Source organism: Hoplias malabaricus, chromosome 15, assembly GCF_029633855.1.
Source record: "Hoplias malabaricus isolate fHopMal1 chromosome 15, fHopMal1.hap1, whole genome shotgun sequence".
NCBI classification, from domain to species: domain Eukaryota; kingdom Metazoa; phylum Chordata; class Actinopteri; order Characiformes; family Erythrinidae; genus Hoplias; species Hoplias malabaricus.
In genome coordinates this window covers 37,754,615-37,774,517 of record NC_089814.1, presented here as the reverse complement: position 1 = coordinate 37,774,517, position 19,903 = coordinate 37,754,615, and the positions used below count along the sequence as shown (strand labels likewise).

General features: G+C 44.7%; 1 protein-coding gene and 1 long non-coding RNA gene across 2 annotated transcripts in view; one reads left to right on the top strand and one right to left on the bottom strand.

Annotated features, from left to right (window-relative positions):
• The window catches only part of LOC136668763 (uncharacterized), a 242,456-nt gene that overhangs the window by 57,710 nt on the left and 164,843 nt on the right, over positions 1-19,903 (bottom strand). The gene's annotated exons all lie outside the window — the stretch shown is intronic.
• sgcd (sarcoglycan, delta (dystrophin-associated glycoprotein)) overlaps positions 1-19,903 on the top strand; it is a 185,977-nt gene that overhangs the window by 113,881 nt on the left and 52,193 nt on the right. Inside the window, exons 4-5 of the mRNA XM_066646459.1 lie at positions 2,054-2,141; positions 5,510-5,629. Of these exons, the coding sequence (XP_066502556.1) occupies positions 2,054-2,141; positions 5,510-5,629 (208 nt within the window). The remainder of the gene's footprint in view (positions 1-2,053; positions 2,142-5,509; positions 5,630-19,903) is intronic.

The window sequence follows — 19,903 nt, the reverse complement described above, 5'->3', positions numbered from 1 at the left end:
AATCTGCCGCTCGCTCCAGAGCCCACACACATCTGACTGGTGACAGAATGTGAAGAACATAGTGAGAACTTTTGATGAGTTTTTCCTCAGAAGAAGTGCTTTGACGTAAGATTCAGCCAAATTTCTGCCTGAAAACCCCTCAAAAGTGCTTTATTTCATTATTGGCGTCTCGTATGGCTCACGACGGCGGCACGCATCTGTGAATCAGAAATGTATTTAATTCACCTAATTAGCCCCCGTCTATTGCAAATCTGAGCCGGATCTCATTAGACATGTTTCTTTGGTTGTGGCCTCGTTTTCCTGAAAACCAGATGTTCTCACAATGATTTGCTGAACCCACTAAGGAAGTGTTTTACACTCGAGTGAAACTGGAGCAACACACGGCCGTGTATAATTTACATTATCTCATGTTTTTAACATACAAGACCGCCTGTAAAGAAGCAGCCAACCAGAGCGTGAACGATTGGTCTCGATATCAAGAAAAATACAGGCATCAATGAACTGAAAAGGATTCACAAATTTCAGCCTCACGCAGATGGCTCATGCGCTCAGTCCGTCCGTTTTTTAAAACTCAAGTTCTGGGCTTTGCTGCACATATTTAACATGCACAGTATGCATTAAAATTTAACTGGAGTCAACTGCTATTTGTACAGATTTATGCAAAGCAACTGCAGACTGTTTTCGGTGTAATCATGGTGCAAGCTCTTTATAATTATACAATATCAGTTTATTACCAAAAAGAAAAAAGCATGGGCCACATTCTACAACACACACCAACCTCTGAAATATACATTCTTTGCCAATAATGGTCACTGAGAAACTTGTAAAATGTCCTTTCCACAAGTTACAGGCGAGCTTTATTTATTCAGGAGATCTTTCTGAGGAAAATCCAATAAAAGATAATCCACTTATGGAAGGAAAATACGTTAAAAACAGAGGTTCCATAACAAAATTAAAACTGATATAACTGTGGTACAGCAACAAAACTGCCCCATCTTTAATGCAGTACTTAAATCTTTGAGAAACAAGGAGCACAACTCTCGCTGTGCTCTCATGAACATATCCACTGTGAGGTCTGAAAGAACGTGTAGCTCTCAGTAAGATCTTAATGAGGAAAGGAAATGAAGGGGAAAAAGGACAGGACACAAGAAACTCTGCAGATCAGTGAAAGAAGCTGCTGAACCCAGATCACACCACCACTGGGTGTCAACCAACTTCTAAGACTGAACTTCAGGGGTCCACATGATTGTCGTATCCGTTTATTTTCCTGATGCTGAAAAGTGGACCAATCGCTGTGTTCCAAAGCCCAAGACTAAGCCATAGAAGGCTGTTCTAATGTGAAGGACCTTTCATGTACAACCTACAAACGCAGCCTACGTTGTGAACCATTTGGAGGACGCAACAGATGTATTCTTCATGGCCCTCAGTTATCCACAATCCTCTGCGCACATGCGGCACGAAGGAGAAAATAAACAAGACACGGCAAAAAAAGAGCGCTTCAGATGTTTCAGGAGTAGAGCTCGTTTACTTTGTAGAGTGTAAAATAACTGATTAACTAAACTATGTCTCTACACCATGCTTTAAAACACTTATTGACATATTACAGTGTTTCAGTGCTGAAGGGTTGAAGTATGACTTTTAAAAGCATTTCTAAATTAGTAGTATCTACCAGGATAATAATATTAAGTGAATAAAATCAATTTGAACGTAGTCACATTGGTTCATGTTAGAGGCAGATCAGACCTTTCCGGTGGTTACAGGTTACTGACAGAGTCTTCACAGCACAGTCCAACCTCGGCTTTGGAACGCAGCTAACGTCTGTTTTGACTGGAGTTTACACCAATGAGGGTCTGATTGTGTACTGTGTGGCAGAGTCTGTCAGTATGAGTTAAGAAAGGTGGATCATATCTGATGAATATCATCGGATCAAACCTTAAAGAACAGATTCATTGTTGATGAATAAGAGCGGTTCTAAGACTCGTACCTGTGGGCCCTGCTGAGTTTGAGAAGCTCATGAATGTTTGATATATTGTCCATCTTTCTGTTTCAACAGGGTAGTCCCCTTTTCCTGCAATCGTCTAAAAATATCTCGGTCAACATCCTCAATGGGAAGAACCAGCTGGTCTCACAGTTAGTTGCAGGTGAGTGATCGAATTAAGTGGACTCCTGTTAATCACATCACCAGTCATACGGTAGATTTTCAGAACAGATTCTTCCCTAGTGTTATTTAAAAATGGGAATATAGAGTGGAACAGTGTTAGACTGGATTTCCCCCACCATTTCTTTTGGTCAGTAGCGGAGGTTATTGTTTACAGAGCAACAGACAGTGCTCCTGTATGGAGTCAAAATAGGGTCAAAAAGATTTTGAGTTTGTGAAACAATACTCACAAATGTAACGGACTTTGTAACTGCGTTTGAGCGACTACAGACACCTAAAACTAAAACCCACAAATGTATTGGAATTATCAAATTTAAAACAACAATAATAATAACTTAAATTCACAAATATGAAAAAAAGATTTTCATTTGTAAATGAAATGTGGTGAATGTGTGAATCAGTAGCTTCTCAAACGGCTTAAAATGTGCCAGAGCAGACCTTTTTAAAGTTCCAAATGTGACAGTGGGAGTTTTTGAATGAGGTGGAAAAATCCACACATTCTCCTTCTCTGCTGCATGTGAATCTCTTTGTGCAGTCGCGGATTTATGACCCTGTTTTTACAGACAATTGATGGACCAATCAGATCACGAGGTTTGTTTAACCAATCAGAACACTGATTTGTTGCTGTCAGTCATAGCGCTTTTCCACCAAATGAACTCCGGTTCTTGAACTGGTTCTGTTCCTGATTCTTGGAACCTTGGTTCTTTCCAGTGTACCACCGCATTTCTACACATTTTGAGGGGAACCAGGAATACGTCATGAGCGGGGGACGAGTTCAGAGGCGTCCTGCTGACCTTGTGAACAGCGGAGAAACGTAACCAAGAGCTCAGAGCTTCAAATACAGCGTTATCGCCCAGTGGAGCTTGTCATTTACAACGTTTCATATGAATAAATAACAGGAAAAAAACAGGAACACGGCCCGTTTGTGTGAGATCCTGGTGCAGTTAGGCGCGTTGGTCAGAGAAGAGGCTCTTGGTTACGTTTTTCCTCTGTCCTTAGAAACGAACCAAGGTTCCAAGAATCAGGAACGGAACCGGAGTTCTTTTGGTGAAAAGCGCTATGACTGACAGCAACAAATCAGTGTTCTGATTGGTTAAACAAACATCGCAATCTGATTGGTCCAGCTAACGCTTTCCTATTGGTCCATCAATTGTCCGTCAAAACAGGGTCTTAAATACGGGACTGCAAAAAGAGATTCACATGCAGCAGAGAAGGAGAATGTGTGGATTTTTCCACCTCATTCAAAAACTCCCACTGTCACATTTGGAACTTTAAAAAGGTCTGCTCCGGCTCATTTTAAGCCGTTTGAGAAGCTACTGATTCACACATTCACCACATTTCATTTACAAATGCAAACCTTTTTTTTACACATTAGTGGGTTTTAGTTGTACGTGTCTGTAGTCGCTCAAACGCAGTTACAAAGTCCGTTACACTTGTGAGTATTGTTTCACAAACTCTAAATCTTTTTGACCCTATAGTCAGTGCATCTGATAAAACACAGTGAGTGTAGACACAAGGCGGCCATTTTAAAGTCATGGTTGATTTGTGTATGAACTGTTGATTCTTTGGCCGTTTGTCAAACATGAACATGTCCAACATATTACATTATATTCCTTCAACATGTCGCCGAGAACAACGTAGGATTCAAACACTGAAGGTCACTGAGAACAAATGTGTATCACATTTTACAGCTGCAGTGGAAACTCAAAAGATTATTTACTCTCACACTTCAGTGTTATTCGCCTTGGGGTCTGTGGGGGTAACAAACGTGGCCTTGCTCCAAAAAACCCATTCCAGCACCTTTGTTTTGAAGTGCGGTTAGGATCTGCAGCTGCCACACGCACTCCGAACCCGGGGGACAAGGAACGTAGCGATTTGAATACGTCCTGACCCTCGGCAGGCAATTTGGAGCAGTCTGTTAAGAGAGAGATAATGAAGTCATGCAGCAAATGTTAGACTTTATGGGACAGATGGCAATATTACTGTTTAATAAAGAAGGAGTTCTTGGATGGCCAGAGTTTTGCTCTCGTCTCTCGTGGGATCACAGCTCATAACTATAGCCACAGACGTATTAATTACAGAGTATTAGTGCTCTGTAATTGCGAGTGCATGGATGCATGTATTATGTAGTCCTGGTTAATAGTGCAAAAGCAGGGGGTGTATATCAATGAAAAGTAATTTAGCCTGAAATAGACCAGTTAAGCCACCGCAGTTTCAACATCGCGGTAAAAAAGAATGTATACAAATCACGAAAGAAGAAGCCAGGTCTGTGGTGTTTTAGACGCTGAATTCAAAGAGGACTGCTGCAGGGCAACAGCACTCACCAACCACAGGTCTCCTAATTTAGCCAGAGAAAGCTAGGATAATACACTGATGAGTTTAATCAGAACCGGAGAGTGTATCACCCTCTGCTGTGACCCTCTGGAAACACTGAGTTGACCTGTTAATTATAGTGTATTTAGAGTATATACCCAGTTTATTAGGAGCCCTACCGTACGACCAGAGGTACAACTGCACAGATGTGCAGCCTCATTTAATTTCTGTTGCCTTTATTTATTTCTTTTTTTTTTTTTTGGCAATTGGGATTTAGAGATAAAACCAGACAGGACCACCACACAGTAGATATGAGAGCTGCAGTGACACTGACGTGGTGGTGGTGTGTTAGTGTGTGTTGTGCTGGTGTAGAGTGGATCAGACACAGCAGTGCTGCTGGAGTTTTTAAACCCCTCAGTGTCTGGACCGAGAACAGTCCACCGACCAAAAACATCCAGCCGACAGCGTCCTGTGTCACTGATGAAGGACTAGAGGACGAGCGACACACACTGTGCAGCGACAGATGAGCTACTGTCTCTGACTCTACATCTACAAGGTGGACCAACGAGGGAGGAGTGTCTCACAGAGTGGACAGAGAGTGGACACAGGGTTTAAAAACTCCAGCAGCACTGCTGTGTCTGATCCACTCTACACCAGCACAACACACACTAACACACCACCACCACGTCAGTGTCACTGCAGCGCTGAGAATGATCCACCACCACATCACACCTGCTCTGTGGGGGTCCTGAGCGCTGAGGAACAGGGGGAGAGGGGGGTGACAAAGTATGCAGAGCATTAGCTGGACAAGCCTTTATTTGAAAAACTACAAAGTCTACAATGAGTAGAGAAAGTAGTATGTGAATATACTCGCATCTCTCTCTCTCACACACACACACACACACACACACGCGCGCGCATAAACCTCTTGCATTATCTTCCTCTTCCTGAGTCACAAAATGTGAAACATGTCAAATAGGGATTTAAATTTTTACAGATAAACTCCGAAATGCAATTAAAAAAGGCTTCTCTCTGCAGGTTCCCACGGAGTTCACGCACGGGGCAAGATGCTCGAGGTGAAGTCAAGCACAGGCAAACTGCTGTTCTCCGCCGATGACCATGAGGTGGTGGTGGGGGCAGAGAGATTAAGAGTCATGGGTGAGTGGACAGGATTAAATTAGCTGACTTATCAGAGAACACTTTTATTTCAGTTCATTATGATTTAATCACGCAAACGGCTTCGGTCCCGCTTTTAAAGAGCCTTCCAACACGGCGCTCGAAGAAAAGGCGTCTTTCCTGAAGGGGCTCTCGCGTCTTTTGTATCTCGCGTCTTATGTATCGTCTGTGTATACGGTACCTGGCTGAGTGCTGCTCGGTTATTTAACCCAGTGCTTCTCGGTCTCTGAGTCCGAATCCTGCAGTTTCACTGCTCTAAATATTTTAGTATTTTCTCTGCTCTAACCAGGCCTGGCATGTGGGCAGGGGAGAATGCGCAATCGCCTGGAGGCACTCAGCTGCTAGGGTTGCAGCTCTGCTCCCAGTTTATGATGTCACTTGTGATTATAGGCTATGAATTTTAGCATCATGAAGCATTTAAAATGCACAGGCATTGTGTTTCTGAGGAGGTTCTCCCAGGTTTACGGAGCTGAAGCTACCTATTGATGAATAACCTGGAGTAAGCCACTAATGCGGGAATTTCCCTGTGATTTGATGTTTATTTTTTTGGGAAGAACCGTGATTCAAAACACACTCACAGTGTCTCAGTAAAAAGACCCACTCTGAAACGACCTGGAATTTACCAGAAGCAAAAGATAAACATGACCCTTAGTGATTTAATGACTAAAATATTCACGTTGCTATAGAAACAGTGGCTTTGTGATTCTTTTTTATATCTTTTTTTTTTTTTAAACAGGACCCCCTGAGGACCACTGCGGGGCAGGTATGATCGGGGTGGTGGGTCATTCTCAGGGACACTGACGTGGTGGTGGGAGATCCACCACCCAAACAACACCTGCTCTGCGCTGGTCCTCACCTTTGAAAAATAGGGTGAAAGGGGTGCTAACAGAATGTAATAATAGTAATAATAATAATTATAAGGTTCCACTCACAAACCCGAGGACCTCAGTAGAGCACCGTACAGACCACTGTTTTAAATGTGGAACAGAGTGCACCGACGTGGTCAGAGGAGCTGATAAAGTGGACAGTGAGTGCAGAAACCAGGAGGTCATTTGAATCATGGTGTATTTAAGGATTGGTTCATTTCACTGAGAAAAACAGGCGCTTCATAGTTTGATCTGCAAATGTACTTCCCCCCTGTGATATCTTCTTGACAGTTTCATATCCATTCAGTGGACAATTTCAGACAGAAACGAGAGTGCAGCTGAACTCCCCCCACCTCCGAAAGATAAATAAATATAGTGTGTTTCTCTGGGGAAAAAATATTTGCTATTTTTCATCGCTTAACATTGATAGTTTTAGACCTTGCTACGATTTACTGTGACTGATGAAACCACACTTCCGTCTGCTTTGGGGAACAGTTGAGGAGTGGGATTAGTAGTTCCGCTTAGGGCACTTCTTTGGTAAACACTGACCCTGACTAACACACTGAGTTCAATTCAGGAAAGACTTGAAAATGAGCTGATGTGTTTGAGCAGGGAAAACACCAAATGGTGCAGGATAAGCCCACTCCAGAGCAGACGCGGTTCCGGAACAGTGTCACTGAGGACACATCGGGATTGGAGAACCGACGAGGAAACATCCCTGTTACTCAGCAGGATTCATAACGTAAAATTAATACGTCTGGGGTCGGGTCTTAAAGGGGGCGTCAGTGGTGGGGAAATGTGGTCTCTTTGGTTTGTTTAAGTGCAGAAGCTCTGTGTCTAAAGAATAGCGACTGCTGTTCGTATGTGTCTGAGGTGTAACTCCAGTTGTGTTTAGTTTTGTAGCACCGTCGCTAATGCAGTTAGCCCTCTCCAGAACTTGGAGACCTTTTCAGCTCAAGTGATCAGAAACAGCAAAAATGAGGGAAATTCAAGAGTGTCTATCTTGTCAAACTACAGCTGGAGAACATTGTTTTCTGATCTAATTAGTGCAGAACAAAGAACTCCATTTTCACGTAAAGATTCACACGTTCCACAGCCCTGTAATCTCCACTTTCCAAATCCCTGAGTCAATATATTCACAAGTGTTCACTCTGAGACTCTAACCCCGCTGTAGTGAACGGAGCAGCAGCCTTGGTCCATAAACAAGGATCTTTACTTCAATAGCCCTTTGCCATGTTTGTTATTGTTTGGTTGTTTGTTCTGAAATAGTTCTCTCACACTCTCAGCGGCGACCCTTCACACACTTCATAGAGAAACCCAAACACGGCAAGAGCTTTATGTGAGGTTTTGAAATATGCTTGAAATTATCAGTCCATTTGCAACAGCTCACTAAGTGGAAAACTCCCCGCAGATAGTGTGCAGATGTGGGCCACGTCTGGTGAAGATGAGGAGTACTGGCCCGCTGTCAGGACCGTCACCATGTGAACAAAAAACAGATCTGGTCCACTTCTGGCAAAGACATGACGGTGCTGGCCGTGCCAAAAGTAGGTGTGGGCCTAGTATGGTGTTTATGAGGCCTTCACATAAAGGAGATGCATCCTCAAGTGCCGTCATTCCATGTGGCAGGTGAACCATAAGGAAATGGATCTGGGTCAGACCAGGGCCAGAATAATTCTGCGATCTGGGGCATTGCTCAACTGATCACGCTGCATGAATAGTTTGTCTGTGACAGGAAAGTCAGGGATGAGAACACGAAGAGTGCCCTTGGTTTTACTGAACCATGGTTTCATTTCAAACCTGGCCACAAAGGTGTGTGTAAACAAAGACCAAAGTTCTTAGTTAGGAGTTAGACAGGTTGTATATACGGTCCCCTTGGAATTATAAGTTTCTATCTGACGTTTTGTCAAAATTGAGTTGTTCACATGTTTTTATTCTATAACAATTCTTTAACATTGGGGTGGACCAGTCATGTTCTGATTATTTGCCAAGTGACCACACGGCTCAGTGACTGGGCACAAGGAGCAGAGAAGACGAACTAGTGTCTGTCACAGCTCCGGGGTCCTGGAGATTGTGGGTTTGAGTCCCGCTCCGGGTGACTGTCTGTGAGGAGTGTGGTGTGTTCTCTCTGTGTCTGCGTGGGTTTCCTCCGGGTGACTGTCTGTGAGGAGTGTGGTGTGTTCTCTCTGTGTCTGCGTGGGTTTCCTCCGGGTGACTGTCTGTGAGGAGTGTGGTGTGTTCTCTCTGTGTCTGTGTGGGTTTCCTCTGGGTGACTGTCTGTGAGGAGTGTGGTGTGTTCTCTCTGTGTCTGCGTGGGTTTCCTCCGGGTGACTGTCTGTGAGGAGTGTGGTGTGTTCTCTCTGTGTCTGTGTGGGTTTCCTCTGGGTGACTGTCTGTGAGGAGTGTGGTGTGTTCTCCCTGTGTCTGTGTGGGTTTCCTCCGGGTGACTGTCTGTGAGGAGTGTGGCGTGTTCTCTCTGTGTCTGTGTGGGTTTCCTCCGGGTGACTGTCTGTGAGGAGTGTGGCGTGTTCTCTCTGTGTCTGTGTGGGTTTCCTCCGGGTGACTGTCTGTGAGGAGTGTGGTGTGTTCTCTCTGTGTCTGTGTGGGTTTCCTTCGGGTGACTGTTTGTGAGGAGTGTGGTGTGTTCTCCCTGTGTCTGTGAGGAGTGTGGTGTGTTCTCCCTGTGTCTGTGTGGGTTTCCTCCGGGTGACTGTCTGTGAGGAGTGTGGTGTGTTCTCCCTGTGTCTGTGAGGAGTGTGGTGTGTTCTCCCTGTGTCTGTGTGGGTTTCCTCCGGGTGACTGTTTGTGAGGAGTGTGGTGTGTTCTCCCTGTGTCTGTGAGGAGTGTGGTGTGTTCTCCCTGTGTCTGTGTGGGTTTCCTCCGGGTGACTGTCTGTGAGGAGTGTGGTGTGTTCTCCCTGTGTCTGTGTGGGTTTCCTCCGGGTGACTGTCTGTGAGGAGTGTGGTGTGTTCTCTCTGTGTCTGCGTGGGTTTCCTCCGGGTGACTGTCTGTGAGGAGTGTGGTGTGTTCTCTCTGTGTCTGCGTGGGTTTCCTCCGGGTGACTGTCTGTGAGGAGTGTGGTGTGTTCTCTCTGTGTCTGTGTGGGTTTCCTCCGGGTGACTGTCTGTGAGGAGTGTGGTGTGTTCTCTCTGTGTCTGCGTGGGTTTCCTCCGGGTGACTGTCTGTGAGGAGTGTGGTGTGTTCTCTCTGTGTCTGCGTGGGTTTCCTCCGGGTGACTGTCTGTGAGGAGTGTGGTGTGTTCTCTCTGTGTCTGTGTGGGTTTCCTCCGGGTGACTGTCTGTGAGGAGTGTGGTGTGTTCTCTCTGTGTCTGCGTGGGTTTCCTCCGGGTGACTGTCTGTGAGGAGTGTGGTGTGTTCTCTCTGTGTCTGTGTGGGTTTCCTCCGGGTGACTGTCTGTGAGGAGTGTGGTGTGTTCTCTCTGTGTCTGTGTGGGTTTCCTCCGGGTGACTGTCTGTGAGGAGTGTGGTGTGTAGGACCAGGCCCAAAAAATAATCCAGTTTTTGCAATTTGTGTTTAAACTAGACCCACTCCCTTGGCTCATTGGGAACCTCGCAGGACACGATGCATTGGTCACAATCTCAAATGGATAAATCTGAGTAATGGTAAAATCATCTGCATTTTGTTTCATAATTAAAATGTATTAGGTTATTGTGGAGACATCTGGTGCACATAAAAGCTCACAGGTGTATAACCACAGTTGCCCCTCCATGCAGGAGAAAAGCTAGCAATGTTTATCTGCTCCGCTTTCTAAAGTATTAACCAGATGTTGCATCAGCCCCTGTATTCTTAGAGCACACAGAGAAGATGCTGTAAGGACCTTTGTGGAAGGTCACAGTAAGTAAAATGCCTCCGATATCGTGCATCATCATATCCTCCAGACTCAGACCATTTCAGATATTTTAGTGGCCCTTATCCAATTGAAAATAGCGCACACCTTTGGGCTCCTCACACTTTCTGAAACACAGACTGAAACTAAATGAGCCAATGACACAACAGCACGGCTTATTTGTTTCCTTTTCAATCCATGCAATAGGTGAAAGTATTTCAAGCATTAAACCTGCAGCAAACTGCACAGAGGTGATAGACCACTGATATAAAAGAGGCTGTAAAGTAGTGAGAGCTCTGACGGAGCTACAAATTAAAGGAAGGCTCTGAGTAAACGAGTGGAGAAAGTTCTAAGCTGGTATTCTCCACGTTATAATTTGGCTGTCATCTTCCTACCAGGCTCTGTGATGTATGAAAACACAGAGCCGACAGACACGGTTGGCCTTGATTTTGGATCACACCAAAAAAAAGGATCTAAGGGACTCAAAAGAGGGTTCATTTTTGAGGCACAGATGGCAGGAGCCTTAGCCACAAAGACCGCTCCACTGTTTCAGAAGATACAGTGACTCAAGTGACTTCTACATGTATTAATAGATCTGATGGATAGACTTTAGTGAGACAGAGATGGACGTGGTGTTTAGACTTGTTCATCCAGTGAGTGTGATGCTTGTGTATTAGTGTGACATCTTACTGACTGAGAACGTCAGCGCAGGACATGATCCGCAAGAACTGTCCGTACACAGCTACAGAGTGGTGTATGACAGAAGAAATGCAGTGTCTCAACCCTCATCACCTGAGAGTCTACTCGTGAAAAACCATGGGCACTCAAGCCCTATTCGGACGGGATGATGTTTACGTGGGGAGCTGGAGTAATGACATTTTTTGCGTCCAAAATCCAGCCCTCAACAACCTTACCTTCCCATCCTTCAAAACAGATAATGTGAGAGACGCTGGCAGTAAAATTCACCCATTCGTAATTCATTCATTCATTTATTGTCTGTAACCCTTATCCAGTTCAGGGTCGCGGTGGGTCCAGAGCCTACCTGGAATCATTGGGCGCAAAGCGGGAATACACCCTGGAGGGGGCGCCAGTCCTTCACAGGGCGACACACACTCACACACATTCACTCACACCTACGGACACTTTTGAGTCACCAATCCACCTGCCAACGTGTGTTTTTGGACTGTGGGAGGAAACCGGAGCACCCGGAGGACACAGAGAGAACACACCACATTCCTCACAGACAGTCACCCGGAGGAAACCCACGCAGACACAGAGAGGACACACCACACTCCTCACAGACAGTCACCCGGAGGAAACCCACGCAGACACAGGGAGAACACACCACACTCGCCACAGGCAGTCACCCGGAGGAAACCCATGCAGACACAGAGAGAACACACCACACTCCTCACAGACAGTCACCCGGAGGAAACCCACGCAAACACAGAGAGGACACACCACACTCCTCACAGACAGTCACCCGGAGGAAACCCACGCAGACACAGGGAGAACACACCACACTCGCCACAGGCAGTCACCCGGAGGAAACCCATGCAGACACAGAGAGAACACACCACACTCCTCACAGACAGTCACCCGGAGCGGCAATCGAACCCACAACCTCCAGGTCCATGGAGCTGTGTGACTGCGACACCTACCTGCTGCGCCACCGTGCCACCCCCCATTCGTAATGATTCAAACTAATTTTAGAAAACTATTATTCCAAACCGATTAATGGCAGTAAGTTAATGAGACAGACACCCATTCATAACACGTGTAGGCTGCTGTTCACGTGTAACACTAAGTCGCCATTGTGGATTTGAATGTGCCGCGTCGTTGAGCACCTGAGATTCCACCATGGATTTGAGCGACTCATCTGATTTGTTCTGTACAATACATCACTACATTGCTCCTCCATTCCTGAGAAAACACACAAAGACCTCCTTTACCACGGGATGTGACGGAATACCCCCCGCAACGTGTCAATTCCCATGGGATTAAAAACCTGGGGTTGTTTTTACTGCTCATTTTACAGTGAGTAGAAGGCTCAGGAATCTTTTGGAGCAGGAGTACGCACTCCGGAAAAATGGCTGACATGGGCTATTCGCACAGGATTAAAACTACTGCGAGTACTACTCCAGTAATAATTACTTTACACCGTGTCCACAGGTATAACTAATCCCGTCTGAACAGGGCTTTATTCTACAGACGTGTGGAAGACAGGGCTTTTTCACCACTACACTAAAGGTGGCCAGTGTACGTGTGAACAGCGCTGAATGCGTGACCCCTGCACTGAAGTGGTCCACAGCTCTGTTACAGTGTAATTACATGCCCCAATGATTGCCACGATTGGTCGCCTTGGAGGGAGGGGCCATTGCAAATCAATACAAAATTACCCAGTGACAATCTATATCCTAAAGAGAGCGGTGTCCCGATTGTCAACCCTACAGATCACCCACGGGGAACGTGGGGCTCACGTGTTAGTCTCACTCCTCCTGCAGAGAGAAGTGAGATTCTCTTATGAAAGCAACAGTAAGGTTCTGTTGCCAGGCGTATCATAACCTTTAAAGCTGTAATGACTTTCAAAAGCACAATTAGACACACATTCTGGGGACAGGAGGAGTGCAGGAAAATACATATTATAAAGGATGAAGATGGAAAGGGTGACTCCCTTAGCCCTATCTTTTAACTGTGGGGTGGGGAAAGAAGGACAGCACCAGGGGGTAGGGCTGTAAACCTCTTGAAACTGAGATTTTTCAGGGACAAACTGTTTTCAGGAGCAAGAAAGGGCTATAATGCCGTGTGAATCACAGGAAAGATGGATACGTGACTAAAGAAAGCCACAAATATCAGTATTTTACTCCTTTTAAACAGTGATGACCAGTGTATTATCTTTACTTCAAAACTAATATGAAACATCACCAGCAGTTCGGGGATGTCTCTGAATTTACAGTTCCACCTTAAAAGGTAAAGGCTACTGCTGTGTTTAAGGTGGAACTAAAAGTTTTGAGCACAAAGCTGCTGATTGTCGAACGCGTTTGAAGTCATTGAACTCCCTAAATGACTCCAGCAGCACTTCTCTGACATCGCTGAAGCGCTGCTCTTACTGTGTTCTGATGATATACCAGGCTCTTGAGGGTCGTTCCTGTTTCTTAGGGGCAGATTTTAACCACTGCACCCTGTTACTCAGCTCCAAGGGGCAAAATAACACTTGAATACCAAAGGTAGGGTAAAATGGGATTCACCCCAGGTTTACTACCCAAGCGTGGGGCTTTCCAGCTGCAGGTGAGCAGCAGAGGGACGGGTGGAATTAGATGCAGGGACTAATTACATATTCATAGATCTGCGCATACTGAATGAAGGTGAAGGTGTGGGGTTGCATCTAATGCACCTTCAAGGTATCCGTGGATTTTTGATTAAACTGCTTACTGATGAACAGTGATGAGCTTTTAGGGGTTTAATTGATGACCAAAGGGGGACTTTAACACAATCTACATTGCAAAATATCACTCGTACTCTTCCTTCTTTGGTTAATATATTGAAACCCTTGCTTTTAAATGTGTTTAAGGGTCAATATTAAAAGCTCATTGGAACATTCAGGTTCAGTATTAGACCGGTACGTCTCAGGATGCGTTTTGAAGGCTACAGAGAAAACAGAGTGATCTCTTGGCAGCCCTTTTTCTGCCAGAAAGTGGAGGTCGCATTAAACAGCAGTTAGTTCTCTAACCATGTGCCTTCTTTTAGATTCAGTTTTTATGCCATTGCTCTATGAAAGTGTCAAACAAATAAACACAGTGGAGTTTGAGTTCCTAACTTGTGTTTATTGAGAGTCAGAAAACACGTTATTTCTTACTAATTGAAGGAATAAGGTTTAAAAGATCGTTGGTCCCCCCCCCTCAACGGTGTTGGGAAACTCTAATAGGCGTCTTGCCTGTGACGTAGATGGTGGACAACACTCTAGAAGCTGCACTTAATTTAATGCAAAATGATGAAAAGGTGTGTTGTTTTTGGCTGCAATCATTCAATGTACAGTGGGACATCTGTGAACAAATGGCCCAAAGATCCCAAAATATCCAGAAAATGGACTAAATTTGTCCACTTTAAACGGACACTTTGGAAAGGACCCTCCGCTCACTCCGTTATCTGTAGCTCATTTCACTGGCGCTTTTCCAACAATATGGGCATGTAAGGACACCAACGAAAGGTGTTCAAGAGCCTCTGTAACATGGAGGTAAACAGGGTAAGGACACTCACTTCGCCTGTTTTAGTTGGTGTTAGTTAACGTTAGCTTGACTCGCTAAACTCGGTGCTCCGATTATACTCGGCTACGTAGCTGCATTACGGAGGTTTATAGTGTCGGATGAATTCGAGTTCGACTTCGATCACATTTACAAGAATAACGGTACCTCTACATTTGAGTTTAGCTTATTGCTAGGCTATTGTCATGAATAATGTTGGTTATTTAGCTAGATACTGTCATAACAGTCAGTCATAACGGTGTTTTACCGCGGCGTTGTTCAGCTGTTGTCCACCAGTGACGTCACGGTCGCGTTCGAGAATTTCCGTAGCGAGCTCGGGTTTTTCCATCAATTTAATAAAATTGTCAGTTTTAAAGTAAATTAAGCTGCTATTTTCATTTTAATTCATACTTATATCTGTCAGGAACTACAATAATGTGAGGTCCAGTAAGTGGTGCTTAAAATTCCACTGATCCATAACAATATGCTACACTCCTCCAACATTAGACTCATGTGCCACTGCTCCAGTTTCCATCAAAACTACACAAACTGTGCATGTATTTACCTTAAAATTACAGCTTCAAACTCATTGTGGTGCTTCACTGACCTGTAACAGGGGGAACAGAGCTTCTGTTCAGGCTCAGCACTGCAGAAACTGCACTATGTAACTGCATTTATGAAGGCGGATTTCAGGACAGTGCTGTAAAAGGGATTTACTCTCTTCAATACTAAAGGGAGCTCAGAAGCAAAAAATAACAAATGTTACCTACTGTTGCTTTAAAGATTTCCAGCTGAATTCACAAAGTTTTAGATGCATCTACAAACGCAGGGCAGCATTACGCATTAATGTCCAGCTTTTTGGAGCCAGTGTAAACTTCATGTTTTGATCTCTAGTTTTACTAAAGTGATGTTGTGACAAAGCTTACATTTGTAAACACCGCCGCGGCAAAAAGCCTGGGTTAAAAATGTATAATCTGGTGGAAGGGCCACAGAGGCATCGGGCTTGGACCTTTGAGCAGAGGCTGAAGTGTAACATGCTGTGACAGGGTGACTGTATGCTGGGGAAACCCAGCGACCCACGGTGCTCAGACTAACTGTTCAACATGGTGGCTGTATTTATTTCTCATGAAGAATGGCCTGGTTTGTCTTCGGAGACAGTTGCGTATTGCCGTGTGTGTAATACTGAAACAGTCGGTGCTATAAGATATTAAACTTGTTTTTTTTAATACCCAGTTATCAGTAACTTTGTTACAGCATCTCTTGTCCACACTCTGCTGTATTTTCTGTATTATTGAGCACGAGGACTGCCAAACCTCTGTTTATTGCTCGCGTGCCGTACTAGCTCTGCTGTAACACACTCCATTCCACTCATAAACTAATTACCAGGCCCATTCGAGGCAGAAGATGTGTTAGGACGGTGAAAATGGTAAACTTTGCAGTGCGGGGATCCTCCGGGGATAAGATTACGCCTGGCTGTGCTTGGACTACACAGGGAAAGAAGAAAAGCCAATCAGAGCCCACACTAATCTAGAGTCTGCTTTCAGAGAGACTTACTGTAATACCCAGTGAGGTCATAATTTCAAAAATCATTTAAAAATGGTCCAGTTTTAAACCCGAACCAACTCAGAGTTCCTGAGAAGCACAATGTTGACACTGATCACAATAGTTACGTGTTTTAAATATCAGACGATGATACAGTGGAACCTTGACTTACGAGTGAAGCAACTTACGAATTTTCCAAGATATTTTTTTTGCTTTACGACGAGAGCCGAGATCTGAGTTACGAGTGTGCGAGCTTATGCCAACCGCCACTAGGTGGCCCAGCGAGCGTTCGGTTCATGGGGTTATCTTGCCGTGCCTCGCGGTCATATCGCTGTTTATTGTAGCATTAAGTGTGTAGCAGTAAGTTAAACGAGAGCACGAATGAAAACTCCCCCTAACCTCCTCCGCAGATCTCCTTCACCTCCACCAGCGTCTTCAGGGTCAATACACTTAACAGAACCAGTTTATTTGCTTACATTCTCTTTTATTATGTATTATTATTTTTATACAGGATTTGTTATGTATAAAGTATATTTTTCTTAAAAACACGTAAAAAAAATGTGCGGTTTTGAGAGGCTGGAACGGAATTTAATTTGATATACGAGCAAATAGAGTCACGAGCTCGGTGACAGAACGAATTCGTAAGTCAAGGAATTTTTGTCTACATATGTTTACGTAGTATTTAAATTACTTACTCCACAAGGAAAGATGTCACTGGGATGATGTAAATCATTCGGAATACCTTCGCCAGGTAACGGAAAACTCTTACTATAAAAACATTGTTAAGCAGTATGTTTCCTGTCATGAACACATTCTTAGGGCATTATCAGTGTCGTAACAAGAGATTTAATAAAAAATAAAAAGTAAAAACTCCCAATACAACGTTCTGAACTGTAAATGAATGGCACTTAAGCCTTTAGAAGGCTTCTAACAGTGAGAAAACTAGAACACTCCCTGTGTGTAGAATACTCCCAGGCGTATATATATGTGTGTGTGGGTGTTATTACAGACAAAGTACGCCCCGGTATTACATATTCTATAGTCCTATAGTCATAGTCTTCATCACATTGTCAGGTTTATATGGTTTCAGACGTTCGTTTACTGTAATAGCAGGAGTATTTGCGCCTGACAGAGTGCTGCATGATCAGGCTGCTTCTGGTGACGGTGCTAATGGGGAAATAGAAATGAATGTGTACTGAAATCTATTGCCCAAAGCTCATAGTTTTCAAGCAAAAATACATCACAAACAAATGGAGATTGTTTAATTTCCCGGGATTCTGGGGCGTACTTTTAGACAACGTTTGGTTTCAGGAGACTTCACAGGGCAACACAGACACACATTGACTCACACACACGGACACTTTTTGAGTCGCCAATCCACCTACCAACGTGTGTTTTTGGACTGTGGGAGGAAACCGGAGCACCCGGAGGAAACCCACGCAGACACAGAGAGAACACACCACACTCCTCACAGACAGTCACCCGGAGGAAACCCACGCAGACACAGGGAGAACACACCACACTCCTCACAGACAGTCACCCGGAGGAAACCCACGCAGACACAGGGAGAACACACCACACTCCTCACAGACAGTCACCCGGAGGAAACCCACGCAGACACAGGGAGAACACACCACACTCCTCACAGACAGTCACCCGGAGGAAACCCACGCAGACACAGGGAGAACACACCACACTCCTCACAGACAGTCACCCGGAGGAAACCCACGCAGACACAGGGAGAACACACCACACTCCTCACAGACAGTCACCTGGAGGAAACCCACGCAGACACAGGGAGAACACACCACACTCCTCACAGACAGTCACCCGGAGGAAACCCACGCAGACACAGGGAGAACACACCACACTCCTCACAGACAGTCACCCGGAGGAAACCCACGCAGACACAGGGAGAACACACCACACTCCTCACAGACAGTCACCCGGAGGAAACCCACGCAGACACAGGGAGAACACACCACACTCCTCACAGACAGTCACCCGGAGCAGGAATCGAACCCACAACTTCCAGGTCCCTGGAGCTGTGTGACTGTGACACTACCTGCTGCGCCACCGTGCCGCCCTCCTGAAGTAGAGATTAAATCAAATTTAAAAAATGTAAATATCTTGAACAAAATTTCCGTTGGGATCAATAACGTTTTAACACACGGTGATGAGTGGATCAGTAACGTCTTTGTATTCTGACATTCTGGTAATGTTTCTATGAGGGGTACATTCACTAAAGTCTATAAACTCAATTCTTTCATCCATTTCCACCCAAAGCTGACCCCAGTGTAATGTATTTTCCTGTATGCCTGATCATGCTTGGCTACAGTGGCTGGTGATATTGAACCAGCATAGTTAATTGGATAATTAGACAGAATAGGCATTTTCTAATTGGATAATGGATGAAACTAATATCGCTGAGGTCTGCGAGGTGTGAGCTGCTCTTCAAGGACATTTCTTTCTGCCTCTCCTGGTCCACGTAGGCCCCCTGGTGGTCATACGCACCGGGGCACGTGCTCACAAAACCCTCAGGACAGAACCGTGGTGTTAATAAATAATGTGGTCACATCCACTTTTATCTTTTGTCTAAAAAGCCATGTCAAAACAAGCAGAATGAGCTCTCTGCGGACTGTGAGTGATTACTGGAAGCGCATAGTGAATGTGAGTTCAGCAGTGATGGGCTTGTATACTGGGGTTTATAACCTGTGCTCTTCAGAGCGTTTCTCTTTATGGGTTTGCCCTGTTGTGATTAACGAGGGCTCGGAATAAGTCAAGGACACGAGGGCACGAGGCCTAAAAGACAGACTTCTACCCATTTTTCTAATTTTCAGCATAATTAGGTCACTGCGGGGTAAACAAAGTCATTCAGAGGGGTTTGATGTGACCAGCGCCATTTTATTTATAGCGACTGGAGCCGCAATATTTTCTCAAGACACTGTTCTTTTAATTAAACCCACACCCAACCTGCAATATCAGCCTTTGTGTCTTCCTCAGTCACATGACGCTACCAAACTGGGGAAGTGAAACAAGTGAAGACAGCAACAACACGTTTTTTTCCTACTCTCAAAGATGCAGCGTTGAGAGCTCAACACGTTTGGAGGAGAACATCAGCCACTTCACTGTAATCTCAAAGAGAAACGAAAAATCAAAAATCTCCTTAATGTCTCAGGAGCTTCTCCTAGACAACAACGAGATCAAAAAACCCAAGTCTCCTGCTGCTCAAATGTGTCTCCTCAGTGATCTCAGGTGTCTCCTCGAGTTTTACTGGAGATCTCACTAAAGTCACAGACTATGATCTCTCCTTTATCTCCTTCTTGTCTCATTTTTTTATTCATCTAAGGAATTTTAGAATCACCATTATGTCTCCTGAGCTGTAACAGAGCCATCTATGAGCAATACTGAGCAAAAGTCACCTCTGAGCAAAAAGCCATCTCACCAGGGGGGCCACGGCACTGTGGTGTGCTGCACGGCTTCATCGGGGTGTCGTCAAAAGTATTCTGACTGCGCTGGAACGTTACATAATTTTATCATGAAAACAGCTACAACATCACAACAGTGACACACAGTAAAGTCCGGCTTAAAGAATAAAGTCTGAATATATTCAGAGAATAAAGTCAGAGTGCGTTGTGACACATCAGACGCAGCCAAAAACAATTCTCTCACTCTCAAACAAATTATTCAATAAAAAAAGCCAATTAATCTACTGTTGTCACCATTTTATTTTCGAGAAAACGTTTTAAAATCGATGGCTGCA